At 41.4% G+C, this 16667-nt stretch overlaps 1 protein-coding gene across 2 annotated transcripts in view; it reads left to right on the top strand.

The window, feature by feature from the left end:
- NEDD9 (neural precursor cell expressed, developmentally down-regulated 9) overlaps nt 1-16385 on the top strand; it is a 36140-nt gene extending 19755 nt beyond the window's left edge. For both annotated transcript variants that reach the window (XM_031060230.1, XM_031060229.1), the window contains exons 3-7: nt 9834-9935; nt 10789-10890; nt 11314-12537; nt 12873-12962; nt 13788-16385. In XM_031060230.1, the coding sequence (XP_030916090.1) occupies nt 9834-9935; nt 10789-10890; nt 11314-12537; nt 12873-12962; nt 13788-14279 (2010 nt within the window). In that variant the 3' untranslated portion in view covers nt 14280-16385. The remainder of the gene's footprint in view (nt 1-9833; nt 9936-10788; nt 10891-11313; nt 12538-12872; nt 12963-13787) is intronic.
- Nucleotides 16386-16667: the final 282 nt, after the last annotated feature.

Below are 16667 nucleotides of genomic sequence, written 5' to 3'. Positions count from 1 at the left end.
AATGTAAGTACTCATTTTCTGGTTCAGTGTTTCCCCTAGCTGATCTAGTTGTGCTGTCCCTGCCATCCTGAAAATAGCATTGGCCAAAAAAATTAGAGGAATTATTTCCTTGTTGGAAAACAGCTTTCTGGAGGAACCAATAGCTATCAGGAGAGCTGTTGGTCAAGGAAACTCAGCACAAAACAGAATGAGGCTGATGTTTGTCCAGGGAAGAGACCGGACTGTGGGAGTTACCAGCCCTGAGCTACAGCTCCCAAAAGGCGCAGACCAACTCAGGCAAATAGAGATTAATGCCAGCTTGGAACAATTCACTTTTTTTGTTTGTTGGTCTGTTTGGACTGGAACGCTGCGGTTCAGGAAACGCTCAGATTTACCCACCTTTTAAAAGTGGATAGAGCGGAATAGGGAAGGAACTCATCTTCATCCCCAGCCTATTTCCCAGTATAAACATGTCCTTGACAAATCAAGGATTTCACACCCCACCATCCTACTTTATCAAGAGGTCACTGCCGTCAGCAGGAGGTTTGGGTAAACCATGGCTATGGGAATGGACCTTGTTCCCTGGGTTTTATTTATGTTAAGAGTCATGCTGGTTCAATGCACGAGACAGTAGAAACACCACCCCACAAGCAGCACCACCCTGACAATTTTGGCACAGACTTCAGGGGCAGGAGCCAGTTAGCCACATTATGACATTTTTCCTTCCAATTACACAAGTACTGTCCTAGCTGGGAAGAAACAAATGGCTCCTTATAATATTAGTTCCAGAAATAAGCCTGCCTTTACATTATTGTCTTCTTTCCATTGCCTATTTTCACATTTATGAAATAAGAAGAGAAAGACATTAAGCACAGTAAAGAGTTGTGTGACAGATCATTTTGTTATCAGAAAGAATGAGATCATATCTAGTGTTTTGCAGTTTGTTGGTAAAATGTATTTACATTCCAAGATAATGTCCCCATTTACCCTCAGGCCTGAAATACCACAGTTTCCTGTGATGGGGTTTCCATAAATGGCCCTAGCAGTGATCATATAGTCATTCTGCTCTTCTGCTTTCACATTACAAACTCTGCTTTGGGGAATTGTATCCCTCATAACAGAATACTGCTTCTGTGTTAAAGTGCTGAACACACGGGAAGTTTGCTGAGTGCAGCAGCAGTGGTAACACATACCTCAACGCTCAGAGCTCGCTTTCACAAAGTGTGCTCTAAAGGATGAAAATACCTCAAGTTAAATGCAAGCTCAGTGGTTAAAACAGCACACAGCTGTTTTCTTAGGCTCAGGAGTTTCCCTTGTAACTTTCCATGTGACGTTAATAGGAGAACAACCATTTTACTGATAAAAAGTCAGTGCAGTTAATCCCTCATCCACGAGTCAGAGTGCGCAGTAGTTAGTCACTGATGTGATTTGTAGAGAAGTATTTCAAGAAAAAGACTGCATTTTATTAGGCTGAGCAAATATATGAGCTCAACATTACTCCCTGTTCCTCCCTGAGCACAGGGCTCTTTTTCATCAGTTCTATTTGTAGACCAGAGGCATGCATTTTTCCCCTGGAGTATCAGAAAAAAAGGCCAGTCCTGCAGTCTCATCCAATAACTGAGGTCTCCAGGGACACAAACCTGTCTCCCCAAGAGCAGGATCAAACCTTTGCTAAAAATAGTAAAACAGTAGTAATAGTAATAATAAAAGAAAAATGCAAGCTTATGGGCTCTTTCTTGGTGGTTCAAAACCTAACTGAACCTTTAGGTTATGTCTGAAACAAAACACCAAATTCAGGTAATTCAAATTGCCCTCTAAGTACTAAAAACTAAGCGCAGCAGCAGAGCATTTTAGGAAAAAAATCCACATGAGTGGAAAACTGATTATTCAGAAAGTGAATCTCATCATAAGGAGGAAGTGTGGTTTCTGGAGATAGGAAATGGGTAGATGAAGACAGGTTGCTGGCCATCAGAAAATACAGTTCTAGTGAAATCTAAAGTCTTGGCGGGCATTCCATGATTTTTTAGATGTTTTGATTTGGAGGATGACTAATTAGCATCAGAATATCATCGTTCCATATGTTTGCATGAAACATTTCCGTTTTTCTTTTTTATATAGCAGTGGCAGTATTGCATCTTTTTTTTTTTCCCTAACATGAATCTAAATTAATCTTTCTCCCCAAACAGACTGTTAAAATGGGTGCAAAGTGAAATCAAGGTAGCCGAGTTCCTAGGAGACAGGAACCTTCCATAAGCCAGTCTATCCCTAATCCTTCAAAGATGGTAATATATTCCCATTGGGTCTTACCATCACAAGTTTTAAATATACACAGACAGTCGTGACTGAGGTCTGGCAAAAAAACAATTAAGGATGGAGTTTATATCTGTTTAAAAGGTGTCTTTGCCTTCCATAAACTTGCCAAAGCAAGCTGTGCTAATCTAAACGCCACTTACTAGAAGCACTTGTCTGTACAGCTGCCCTGAGATACCCATGCAGAAATGGAGCCAATACAGCTTGTGAGCCAGAGAGCCTCTACAAATGAAATAAAATCAAATCAAGCTTCTTTCTCATGGAAGGTTTTATTTGCCTCTCTCTCTCAGAGCAGTGTAGTTCCCAATTTAAATGATTTAGGGGCACTTCCATTGTTTCTGCCCAAGTGTACCTCTGAGAACACTCTTGTGGAATTGAAACTCTCTGGCAATGCTTCGTCTCAACCATTTTTTTGCCCGCTGGGAAATGCCGATTCACAAAAACTGAAATTGATGACAGGGAAGGATCTGTTCTGAGAAATGTCTTAAAGGAAGGGAAGCAAGAAGTCATGGAAATACCCTGTTACAACAATTCCCAAATGAAGCTTTCTCCCTAATCTAGAAATTCAATGTAGGAGGGAAGAAATAACAGAAAAAAGATGAAGCACCTGAAAAGAATTAAAATTATTTGTATGAACTGAACCAAACTGGCTTTTGATTGTGAGCCTTTAGGATTTCATGTCATTCACAGCAAGACACAATCTGCCCTATCTTAACACCTCATCCTTTTTCTTTCTTTCCTCTCCTCTGCCAAACTTGCCCTAAACTTGGGCTTCTGTCTTTGAAAAGAGACAGTCATAGTATTAGCAGCACAGAAAGCAGGCACTGGTTTGCAGTTGGTTCTTCATGTGATGACCTTTTTAAAGTGGGGAGACTAGACAGGCTGGGGTGGCCAAAGCAAGATACTCTTTTTTATCGTGGACAAGAGACACAAATGCTGAGGTGCTGAGTTTTGCCACATACTTTTCCTTTATCAAAACTGCAGCTCAGACTTAATCACAGTTTTCCAGAGAATACTTTAGCAGACACTCATATTTCTCCACTAAAACTTATCACACAATAACTGGGGTGGATTCTTTTTCTGTAAGACCCATCCATAGACATTATTTCAGAGTTCATGCCTCTTCTATTACCAGTCCTGTAACACATCAGCTTTTTAGCTCTATTGGCCAATGCATGCAAAAATGATGATGTCTCTGTCTGCCTGAATACGAGTAATTTTCATGGAGATGACATGACACTGGTAAATCTCTTCTCAAGAATGTTGGACAACTATCGTCTTCATACTCCTCTTTAAATGCTGGTAATTTAATAGTAATGGTATCATTTGCTCATCTCTCTTGTTCTCTTCCTCTCCTCTCAAAAATGGGGCATTCTCAGAAGTGTTGGTTTGACTGTCTTTAATTACATTTTGTGAGCAAGAATGACTCTTACCAGAATCTTGGAAATACCCCTTCCCAGTCAGCCTTGCAGTTCAAGGCCAGCCTGTTCCACTGAAGCAAGCAGAAATGTTGCTCATAACACAACTGGCAGCAAGCCCTAGAGCTGATGTGAGAGAGAGCAGGATCATGTCACGAAAACATCATAAAATAAAGAAAAAAAATACCCAGTCAAATCTTGACAGTGACAAAGCTGTTGAGATTTTTTTTGTGTGTTTTGTACAGCTCATTTAGTAAGATCTGGAGATACAGACCTTTTTATCTGCATTTAGTTTGCAATCATGAACATCAGTGAGAAAAAATTCAACACTATCATCTAAAGCTACAGCTAGTGCAAGTTCAGCACTATTCCACCACACTTCGTAGAGCCCTGTCATTTTATACTAATCAGAGCTTAGAACATTTGTGTAACTCCACAGATTTATTTTTTTTAATTGTTTGGAAAGACAATAAACCTGTGCTTCAGATTTAGGAAAAAAACAAAACTTAAAAATACTGTAATGACCCTGCTTTTGTGTACTGATTAATGGAAGAAGTCCTACCAGAAGTTAAAAATTCAGAATTAGGCTAGTTGCAAAGCAGTTGGTTATACCCTTTTCACCAGCAGTGAGGGTTTAAATCCAGGCCAGCTTGTGATGTCACATTTTTTATCTTAAATTTGTTTTACAACTTGTCCTCTATATCTTCAAGACTCACAAGCCAAAACTCGTGTAATTCTTGTTGAAATAATACAGCCTCAAAATTGTAACGCCCATTTTCCTTACATGCTGTTATGACAGTACCACAGGGGCATTTTTTAAGAGTGGGCATCCACTGGTGAGGCACTTCATAGGCACATTTAAAAGTTTCTGTTTAAATGCCTGAGCCTGAAGAGTTAAGCATTTTTTACACACCATGAGTAAGTGACATCTGGACCTGCTTTGGGTTTTGAGAGCATTAACAGCAGAATCTTCATAGGTGTAGTTCTTGGACAGCACATGGAGATCGTGTAGGAGAAAATAAGCAGGTTTTTTAAAGATAAAAGCAGCATCAAGAAATAAACGAGCTCTGTACCCGGGTAGTGTTTGTCATGTGTCCTTATCTTCACACATCTGAGTATTCTAAGAAATCTCAGTGGTGAACGCCCCCTCAGAAACAGGCAGAGGTGTCACAACACGCCTTGGTGCCGCGGTCCTTCTTGCCGCGTGCTACAGCTGATAACTCGCTCAGCCCAGAAAATCGATACAGCCATTTCTGTCAATTTCCTATTGCCTTGCAGACACATTTGGGTCTTAGCACTAGAAACAACTCATAGCTGGGCTACAAGTCCAATGCATCAGAAAAAAATGCCTCCACAGACTTCCTTTCCTCCATCCTCTTCCAACTTGTGAGACTTGATCAAAGCTCTCCAACAGCTCAGTCTTGGCAGAAAATACTACACCAGAACATTTTATAGTGGCCCAATGTTCTTACATTATTTGGATTAAAATAAAGTGCTACGAGTTCATGATCTTAAGACCTGTAGCAAATTACAAACCCAAATAGTGATAAGAGTATCCTTAGCACATGTGAAACTCCAACCTTTACTCGTTGGCAGCAGGGAAATACACTGTCATTGTATAGAGAAAATAAGTAAGTAAAAACATGATTGCCTGTTTTTTTCAGAGCAGGCAACAGAAAGTGATATGGTAGGTATTACTGTCAGGAAATTTATTATCAGTCGCTGGAAATCCTGATGCAGGTTGCAGAATACATGAGTGGAAACTCTGTGTGCTTTCTGTAAAAATGACAGTTTTAGCCAGCTAGCCAGGTTGTTTCAAATACCTAAATTACCTGTGTGCTTTTCAACCCAGCCTTCCTGCAGTTCAACTTAACCACTGAAACTTCCCCAAGGGGAAAAAAATTGCAAAACATTTAAAGAGACACACATGGCTTCCTAAGTACATGCAGCAGAACAGAAAGAAGGGCTAAGAAGTGGTTCACTACCTGATCTGACATAATTCAATGGCTTCTGTCACTGCCTTGCAAAAGGCTAGGACTTCAAGCGAATAGGGAGTTCTTTTCCCCTTAATTCTCTCTGATATTTCCCTGTATTCTCTTTGTTTGTTTTATGCTTGTTCCAAGCCTAAGAGAGCCCAGGTGGCTGTTACATATCCACTTAAGGGGATCAGCAACAGAATTTCAACAATTCGATCTTCATGTTAAATCTAAAGAAATAATTTACAACAGTAAACAGACATGACTTTTTTTTTTCATTTCCTTACACTTTGATTCATTTTTCCCACACCCAGGCTTTATGCAGCCCCCTTTTATGCACCACCACCTGGGCAGAACTCTTCCCAGGGTAAGCAGTGGATTGCAGCAGCTCATCAGCTGCTGAGCCTTGCCCGTGGGGTGAAATAGAGGAGAGGAGAGCATCATGGGGCGAAATATGTTTTAATACAGTTATTTGTCTCAATTTAAAATATATGCCACTTCTTTCCCACCTTTAAAAAGCACTATTTAAAATCTATTTTAAAAGCAGTCAGCAGGCATCAGTGGGCTCTTGGGGTTGAGAGACCATACTAGGAAATACCAGGCTGCCCTTTTAGTTCCCCTCTGCCTGTGATTTGGGTGAGTCAAGGTGTTGCAGAGATGCAGTGTACCTCTGATCAGTTCTGTCACCTGTAAAACTCCCTTGTTTCCCATCATTCTGCGTATCAGGAACTGCAGTTCATGAGAACAGGCCAAATTCTACCCTCACAGTGCTGCTATAAACTCAGAGTAATTTTGTTTGCTTCAGTAGGTTTATTTGCTCTTTGTCCTTGTGCAACAATGTAAACTACAGTGTTGTGTGTCTGCTGTAAGCACGAGAATGAGAATGGTCTTCTTGTTGCTGTAGTTAGGAATGTTCTCTGTTGCAGCCTACCATGCCGTTTAATCCTGGAAGAAATAGAATGTTGGTTTTTTCCCCCCCTATATTTAGGAAAGCGGGATTTAATGAACCACAGGACTGGATGTTTTGTAAAGTACATGCACATTCAGCTCCTTTTTCTTGGTTAGGGACATGCCATTGGCATGGAACAGGCCCAAGTAATTGCTTTTAGAAGAGCGTGGTCTTCAGAAAGAACAAACTTTCTGCTCAGTTGTCTTTGTTTTGCAGTACTGAAAGTTTGAAGGCTCATTACATGTTTCACCAGAGCCAAAGCTGGTCCCTGTTAGCTGCTCTGCACGGATTAAGTGGTTAACAATGTTTTGAGAGTGTTGTTGGGCTAGATAGTTTGTGGGAACACCATCTGTTTCCTTTAACACGTAAACAGGGAAAATTGCTTGTTTGAAATGCAGGATTATTTTTTTATACTTGGGTGACCACAGGCATTCTTGAAAGAGAAGAGGTAAAAGGGAAAATAATCCTTATGAGGTATGAAGTGCAATGGCATTTGTTAGAAAATAAATTTGTGAGTGTCAGATGGGGCTGCTATCCCTGTTGTAGAAGTGGCTAATGTGGAAAATTTCCTTTGCAGTCACCTCCTTCCTTCTGAATTCATCTTCAAAATAAGGCTACCATCAAAAATAAAACCATAAAAAATTGTTCAGTAATGCATTGGGCTGAGCATCCCATTCACAAGCAGCAAGTTAATTTAATATATTTATGGGTAAATATCCAGAATTAAAAGTTACTTCTGACTGGGTTTGTTGTCTTCCATACTTCATCTGCCCAGCTACACCTCTCTTCCTCAGACAGAAGAAGCAGCGCAACCCCATGTCCTCATGACCCCATGTGAGGTCATGAGAGTAAGAACAAATGCCCCACATTTTCCCTTTGTCAAGTAGTGTGGGCATTCTTTTAATTACTGTTACAAAATGTTTACTCAAGATAAGCTTTGGTCATGAGCTTCTTCTCTTCTGAATTGACCAGGAGTAAGCAGTCCAGCTTAAGGAAAAGCATTGGAAGGAAAGAGGGGTGGAGGTACAACAGGAAATATTCTTGTACTTGGTACAGATGAGATTATCATCCACAGGAGATTCTGCTGTGAAATTGTTCATAACGTGTTGTTACTGGGTAATAATCCTCCACACAGGAAAATATACCCAAGTCACTGGGAGAAAAAAGCTGTCTTTCATGTTATCAGCAAACCTTGGTTGTTGCTGGGTATCTTAAAATCATATTTTCTGCTTTTCATATGATTTGTTGGAAAGCCTAAATAGGAGCAGACATAAAAGCATCTCATGCATTTTTATTTGGAAAATAAATGCCACCATAAGTAGAGTGCACTGCTAGCCACAGCCCTGCAGACACCTCAGGTCTTCTGTCCACAGATGCACTTGCAGGCAGACTTTACTCATGAATACCCAGAATCAAGCATTTTGCACTTTAACCTCTCACTTTCTTTGACAGCAGTTAGACACACCCCGAGCACATTTTTGTTTCAATCAAATAAAGGAGTGACAATGCTTGACCACTGCTTCAGGTCTGGGAAAGAGCAAAAGTGCCTAGATGATATAAAAAGTGCTGCAGTGCTGAGTGAAACTGGTTTCCTTTGTGTGGTCCATCTAGCTTTAGTGTAACTTTTTAGGATTGTATCAGTACAGTAAATAAAACCAGCATCCTTGTGGTACTGTACATCTTTCATATGGCATCTGGTATGTCAGGATTTTTTGAAAAGTGGGAAAGGCCTCTAAAGATGGGCTACCACAGTAACTGCAGCTGCATAAAACTCCTTTGTGCAGAGAGAGGGAGAATTTCTCGGCAAGTACTGGGCATGACCAGCTTCTCTTCCATGCATGTTCCAGGCTCCATGGTGCAAGGCTATAATCTGTTTTGTGACCAGTGATTCTTGTTACAAAACCAAAATACCATGTTTACCTGTGAGAAGAATAAGTAGTTTTACTTGTGTGTGCTTAGGGACATGGCTTAGTGGTGGACTTGGCAGTGCTAGGTTTATGGTTGGACCCGCTGATCCTAAAGGTCTTTTCCAGCCTTCTGCGATTCTGTGCCTTATTACCTGTGCTGCTTGGATCAACTCCCTTGTTTGTATTAGAGGCCTGTGACTTTGTTCATGGAGATCAATTCTCTAAGCAAGAAGAGTGGTGGTGTCTTTTATCACAGAATCACAGAATGAATGAGGTTGGAAAAGACCTTTGAAATCATTAAGTCCAACCTGTGACCTAACACCTCCTCATCAACTAAACCATAGCACTGAGTGCCGCATCCAGTCTTTTTTTAAAAATATCCAGGGACAGTGACTCCACCACTTCCTTGGGCAGACCAGTGCCCAATCACTCTTCCAGTGAAGAATTTTTTTCTAACATCTAATCTAAACTTCCCCTGGCACAGCTTAAGATTGTGTCCTCTTGTTCTGTCAGTCATTGCCTGGGAGAAGAGATCAGCCCCCAGCTGGCTACAGCCATCTTTCAGGAGCTGTAGAGAGTGATAAGGTCTCCCCTGAGCCTCGTTTTATCCTGAAGCAGTTCAGTCATTCAGCTTCTGGTGTAGAATAAAACTGAACAAGTGGGTATAAAAATTTCACACTGAGCAACAAATATCTGTCTTTTTGGAGCCTGACATATCCTGAGTCCTGCATTGTCCATCTAGGCAGCGAGCAGCAGGTGAAGCATTTTTATGTAAAGAACTTCCAAAGCCTCAACTCACACTCAGTTCTCCAGGATGTTGTGCTATGGAGCACAGTAACACATGGAGTCCTGCTGGAGTAGCTGGGAAATACCTCTACTCCCAGAGACTAAACACAGTATTTTAAGCCTCTGACAAGGAGTGGGGACACTCACAGCTAGTAGGATCAGCCCTGATCTCAGTGAGTGGGTGGTGCAGCCATCACCTCGTGTGGTCTGTGCTAATGGGAGGTCAGTGGGGAGAAAGGACAGAGCTCTCAGACCTGCACAGAATCTGTGCTTGGCAAATAGAAGACAGTGTAGAGCACTAGCAAACAGTCATGTCAGGGCTGGTCTGGAAAGAAAAAATGCTGCATTTGCAGCTACTAACACTCATTTAAAGTGTTCGGCTCTCAGAAGGGTATGCAGACTGGTGTTACTAACATCGCCAATGATGCATGAATGTTAACAGGATTGGATTGTTACAGAGAGAACATCCTCAGAGACTTAACATTTCTTCTTTTTCCTTTACCCACAGGTAATAACACCAGTCAGGTCAGGACAAGGTTATGTTTATGAATTCCCTTCTAAGCACCAGAAGGATGCCTACGATATCCCCCCCATTCGCCCTCTACAAGGGGTAAGTACCAATAAAAATGCCAACAGGGCTGACAGAGCACAAAAGGTGATGAATTTCTACCAGACTTTTATAAGCAAGGCAAGTTCTCTCATTTCAGAGAGAAAATATGTTTTAATTAGACGCTGTGGCTTATTCACAGATCACAGACGTATTTCAAAGTTTTATTTGATGTTGACTAAGATTTGGCAGCACACCAAACGCAAAAGTCCCATTTGTTCTCTCTGTTTTGATCAAAGAGTATATCTAAACAGAATAAACTTGCTGCCTGGGAACATTTTTTTTTCCCTGTACTTTGTTGATGCATAGCTGACAGTAATTCACTCAGTAAGGGTAAAATTATCGCCTAGATGAACAGCTGCTATGCAGGGAGTTGTTTTCACCACCTATTGACTGCACCATGTCACTGAGCTTGAACTATATCTTTGTAATGGGGAGCACCCTTAGCAGTGAGTCCCCAGGACCACTCTCCATTGTAGAGTGGATGCTGGCAGGACCTGGAACTCAACCCCGCTGAATGTAAGGGTGTGATCAGTTCTGGTCACATGTTCACCCCAAGAGATATCTGTGATAGACTGATCTTGATTTACCTCTCAGGAGGGAAGTCAGCCTTGACTTCATCTCTCCAGCCTGCTGTCCACACCATTGCCCAGAGGAGACCTAGAAAAGTGCATTTCCTCCTAACTGTCCAAAATTCTAGGCAAATCCAAGATGTTCTCCCATATGAAAAAAACCTGAAGAGCTCTGGTCACGTTCAAACTTCCTGAGAGGAAACACAGAAAATACGAGAATCCATCTAATAGCAGAGCTTTCTCTGAGGTGACTTGTTTCTGTAATCAATTTATTCTTTCTTCAGATATATGACATTCCCCCCACATCGGTTAAGGGGCCTGCACTTCCAGTTCCCATGGGAGAAGCAAAAGCCTTAGGAGTGTATGACATACCACCTGCCAAAGGGGTAAGCATTACTCTGTTTCCACAAGATCCTGTATTTTCATGTCTGGCCAAAGACATGTTATGACATGGATTCATGTAGGATCCTGAAGGAGAAGGAGATTCAGTACTTCAAAAACTTCCTTAGGTTTTTAAATTGTTAAAACTGGTGAAGTGAAGCACTGCGTCAAAATTAAGGTTATGAACTGTAAATTGATTAGACCTACATTATCTTTGTGGCAGCATGCTGCCTTTTTGGATTTTGCTGCTTATGGGAATTTGCATCGAGATGAATGATAAAAGTGAGATATTAAAACTGACTCTCAATCAAACTTATCATAAGTATCTGACTCTGAAAGTCAATAGTAGATCTTCCATCCCAAATGGAAGATGATAAATATTTCACTATTCTAGTCAAAGGTTTCATGTTTTGTTTTTTGTGATTTAGGTCTATGCTGCACTTCCATCTGCATGCCAAGATGATACAGCCCTGAGGGAAAACTTCCAGGATTTTTCATCTTCAGTAGGCCACTGTGTAAGACCAGAAGGAGTATATGATATTCCTCCTCCCATCACCAAAGCAACTGGAAAAGAACTTAATAGATTTTCTCCTGAAAGCTTATTATTGCCAGGTGGAATTCCACAGACACAGAGTGTTTATGACATCCCTACAAACCATCAAAACCATTTTCTTGGACAGCAAATTGCGCCTGAAAAAGATGTTTATGATACCCCGAGGGGAACTGCATTCCCAGGACAACAGACAGGACCCAGTGAAAATCCCATTGCAGAAGGAAGAGAAGGTGTCTATGACGTGCCACCACCAGTCCTCCAAGACAATAAAGGCTTACAGGATGTGACTGATGGGATGAATAGGTTGTCTTTCTCCAGCACAGGAAGCACGAGGAGTAACATGTCCACATCGTCAACGACATCAAAAGACTCTTCTCATTCAGCATCAACTGCACAGGACAAAAGACTAATCCTTGATCCAGACACTGCTATAGAGAGGCTTTATCACCTCCAGAAGATGGTGGAGGCAGCTGTCAATCACCTCACAGCCTTCATCACACCAGACTGGCGGTCCTATGGGTATATGGAGAAACACATCAATGAAATTCACGCTGCTGTGGATAAGGTAGAGCAGTCGCTGTTGGAGTACCTCCAGTTTGCCAAAGGATCAGCAGCCAATGCTTCCTGCCTGGCTGTGTTCAGCCTCCTCAACAAAATGAGGAGGGAGGTGCAAAGGCTGGAGGACTCTCACCAGATCCTTACCCAAACCAGTCATGACTTGAACAGCTACAGCTGGTCTTTGAATGTCCTAGCTGTCAACAGAGTGCAGAACAAATGTGATGACCTGGATCGGTTCGTTATGGTGGCACGGACGGTCCCGGACGATGCCAAGCAGCTGACCACCACCATCAGTGTCAATGCAGAACTGCTCTTCAGACAGGCACTGGGCAGCTCCCATGTCAAAAACACAGCAGAGAACATAATGAACGCTCCTGACTGTGTGTATGACAGTCCTCAGATGCAGTGTCATGCAGAAAAGGCGCAGAACCACTGCAGCTCTCTTCCCCCGCTCCTGAGTAAAGGCCAGCACCCTTACAGTACCACCAGCGAGGGCTCAGAAAAGAGCTGGATGGATGACTATGATTATGTTCACCTGCAGGTAGGTAAACCCAACACCTTGTTCTGCATGTAGAAATTGTTTGTGTTTTTTCTGAAGCTTCTTGTGGGAAAGCAGCAATTGATTGCCATGCTAGTGCATATTCAAGATTTTTGATCATTTCACCAGGATGAATACTTCCTGTCAAAGAGGACTGTTGGATTTTCAATGGTGACAGCCTTTTGCTCTGCCACACTATCCTTTCATTTTCTGTACTCTTGGTGGAGCACTACCAGTGAAAAAGCCAATACAAAGCAGCCTCTTGCTTGACCTGTGAGCTGCCATTTAGCTCAGAAGCAGTTTTGATTTAACACAGTCTCTTATGTTATTCAAAACAGGGGAAAGAAGAGTTTGAAAGGCAACAGAAGGAGCTTCTGGAGAAGGAAAATATCATCAAGCAGAGCAAAATGGAGCTAGAGCACCATCAGGTATGTTCTCCCAGGTGTATAATTGCCCTGAAATGCAGCATTCCTCACACATAGGGAGCACAGGTCAAATAGAGCAGGAGGGGCCCTGCCCTTAGCAGTGTGCAAAGGATATAGATAATAAAAAGCAAAGAGTTTAAAAACTCTAAAAGCTCACCACGGAAGAGAAACAAGTTTCTGTGATGTCTCACAGCCGGTCAGTCACAAAGCCAGCTTGAGAACTTGGCTTTCCTGACCTGCCATCCAGGGCCTTAATACATGTGCCACCTTCACATCTGCTCAGTGAATATCAATACCATCAGCTTAAATGTTGTGCTGAACATCACTTTTAGGGCTAAAAACAGTGTGTTCACAAGATCGAGGGCTGTCACTTTTCCCTCATATTAATTCTTCAGTGTGTTGTTGCCATATTGTATGGCAGAAAATTGTACAAGCAGTGAGGAGGTGAGATTTAAAGGATTTTCATCTCAAAATCCCACAGAGATGACAGCTTTTTAAAGATTGTGTAGGAGTCATTGCCACTTGGATCCATCTCTCTCACTTGTGATTTCAGAATACTCCAAATGAGCAACAGCTTGTAAATTCAGGGGTTTGTGTTGTTGGGGTTTTTTAATGCAAATGAAGTATTTTAGATGTTTCTCCATTCTGAACTCTGCATGTTCGGATTTACAGTAATCAAAGCATTTGATCCTAGAAAACATACTGTTACTTTTTACTTAGCATAAGGTAGGATACCCAGGGATCTCCCGAGGCACAAAGTGAAAGTGTAATACATAACAGCATCGTACCAGAATACTTGCTGATGGGAGCTTTTGTCTTTGTTTTCAGATCAATCAGTTTCAGCGTCTGGAGCAAGAGATTACAAAGCCAGTGGAGAACGACATCTCCAAATGGAAGCCCCCGCAGGCCCTGCAGACCTCCCACGACAGCCACCTGCTTCTGTTCTACTCCGACCAGTGCGAGACTCACTTCAACTCCCTCCTCAACGCCATTGATGCCTTCTTCAGTTGTGTCAACTCCTCCCAGCCCCCGCGGATCTTCGTGGCACACAGCAAATTCATCATTCTGAGTGCACACAAACTCGTGTTCATTGGGGACACGCTGGCGAGGCAGATGACGACTCAGGACATGTGTAACAGAGTGATGAACTCCAGTAACCAGCTGTGTGAACTGCTCAAGAGCGTTGTTCTGGCCACCAAGGCGGCTGCCTTGAGTTACCCCAACACAGCATCCCTGCAGAAGATGGTGGACCGAGTAACAGAGCTCTCTCATCATGCACAGTTGTTCAAACTCTCACTGGCCCAAATGGCGTCCTTATGAAACCCAGCAGAATCCAATCCTTGAACAGCAAAGCAGAAGAACAGACAAACTGGAGCTATTTTTATGTAAATGTTATCTTTTTTTAGATATTTTTGTTAAATATTTTAAATACATTCTTATGCATTTGAGAGTCTAATCAAATCAGGGATCTGGGAATATTGTCTGGTTCTGTATTATGTTTCTTATACACATTTAGATTTGTATACACACCGTATATGTATATGTTGCTACCTTCCCTAAAACATCAATTAAGCACCTTAAAAATTACGTGTAAGGTAAACAGTGCATATCTTTTGTATATACAGCCTGTTTCCTCAGCATATTTGTTAACTGGATGCTGCACTCTTTTTGTTTCATTCTATCTTGATGCTGGTGCATGGACTTGGTTGTGAAACCTACTTGTAGCAATCCATGAAGCAAGTGTAATGGTTCTCATAGAACTCCATTCCCTTCTTAGAAATTACTTTCTATAGATTAATTCTGTGAAGTTTAACTCCTCTCGATGTTACTTTGTTGTGTAAAACGTTTGGTCATTCTGACCCACATACATGCACAGCTGCAATAAGCAACATATCAAGCAAGGTGTACAGCGTTTGGGAGAAAAGCATTTTTAGGCCATGTAAGAAACAGGACCTTCAAAGGAGGAAGGCAGAATTGTATATATTTAATATCTTTTGGCATTCAGATTTTGTTGGTTCTAATAACTGTGCAACATGGGATTTCAAAACTGTGGATGGATTCCCAGCAATGCAATTTCATACATGTTTACTTTGTATGTCCTTGCATTGGCAGTTTAATTTAACAGTCAGGCTTGAAAGCCTTATTGTTTATGGACTCAAGAGTTATCGTGAGGGTATCTCAGGATCCACTGGGCTCATCTTTGAGGCTGTGGATGAGCAAAGTTTCGAAATACCAATCCCTTTCAGAAGGACTAACATACAAATTATATTTTGTATGGAAAGAAAAGAGTTTAATTTGAAATAGCAGATATTTAAACATCTCTATAGCATATACACAATTTAATGAAGAAGTAGCACTTAATTTTCTAGGACATATTATTGAGAATTAATTGCATCTGTTGCAATTCTGATTTCCATTCAAGTACTGGGCTTTTTTTCCAGAATTCTCTTGTGTAGGTGGTGGTCTTTTCTGCACTACACTGTTGCCAAAAATGATGTCCTGTTTTAATGGGACTGTTCCATCAGTAAATACGCACAGTCTCACCTAGTAATTTTCAATGTAGACCCTTAAAAATTGTTAGCAGAGTGTTAGGCTCCTTTAGAAATATCATGTATGCTGGTTGCTCCAAAACCCATATAAGCTTATTTGTCATCGTTGCCTTCTGTGAACCCCCTAAAAATAAGTCACAGAACACCATTTGCCTGTGGTCCATAGCCTAAAAGCTGTGCTTCAAAGTGAGCAGTAGCTCAGGAGACTTCCAGGTAATTCTGGCATTTTTAAAGCAGAAACACTACTGTCCTTATTAATTCAAGGTGGTCCCACATTAATGTGTTCAGAACATTGCCAGATCACTGGTAACAGCAGGGTTGTGAGATCAGTAGCACCTGGGAAACAGGCACTTCTCACTTCTGCCTGACTCCTGCCTTTCCCATTTTGTAGCCTAACATGTGCCTTACTGAAATGGGATTTGTTGTCTGAGGTGACAGAACCATTTCAGCTGCAGCCTTAATGTATTGTCTTATAGCGAAGACCACTGTTCACTACCGTAACATTCCAGAGTGCATAACATTCCTGGAAGGTCAGTGGAAGCCAGCACAACCCAGCTGGCTCAGGATGGCCTCCAAGGCTTGGCCTGGTGTAGCGTCCTGAAAGAGCAGTTGTGATTTTGTAACCTATAACCAAAAAAAGCAATCTGTGTGAACCTGTTTTGTACTATTGTTGTTTGGGATTCTTTTGGATTTCCTTGTCCATTTTTTTCACTGTATATTCTTAGAAAGTGAAAATGTGTTTCTAAGTGTAGTGGTTATGTTGATAGTTTGTGCTTTCCAAAGGAGAACCTTTATTGCAACCCTGTATTACAGTTTATTATCTTGTAGAGAATAATTTTTGAATGATTAAAAGTACTAGCTTTTTTATATAAAAAAAGGCAGCTTCATCTTGGTTTTTTCTTGTTTTCAGAGTCTTCTAAGTATATTAAAAGGAAATATTGCTGCTTGCAGATACTATCAAAGCCATTCTAAAATGAGGAACTCATTTTCCATCTTTTCACTGGTCAGTGCTTATAATGTGAAATAAGAATTTGGTGATTCAAGAGGAAGGGACAGTTTCTCTGCCTGTCCAGAAGCAGCAGGTGAAGCATTTATACAACTCAGCCACACAAGCTATCAAGTCCAAAATACATCTATGAGGGCCTGCAGTACACTGAGC

The sequence above is a fragment of the Geospiza fortis genome, unplaced genomic scaffold (assembly GCF_000277835.1).
Source record: "Geospiza fortis unplaced genomic scaffold, GeoFor_1.0 scaffold219, whole genome shotgun sequence".
In the NCBI taxonomy this organism is placed as follows: domain Eukaryota; kingdom Metazoa; phylum Chordata; class Aves; order Passeriformes; family Thraupidae; genus Geospiza; species Geospiza fortis.
Note: the sequence above shows the minus strand (reverse complement) of the source record. Positions and strands in the feature narration are given on the sequence as shown.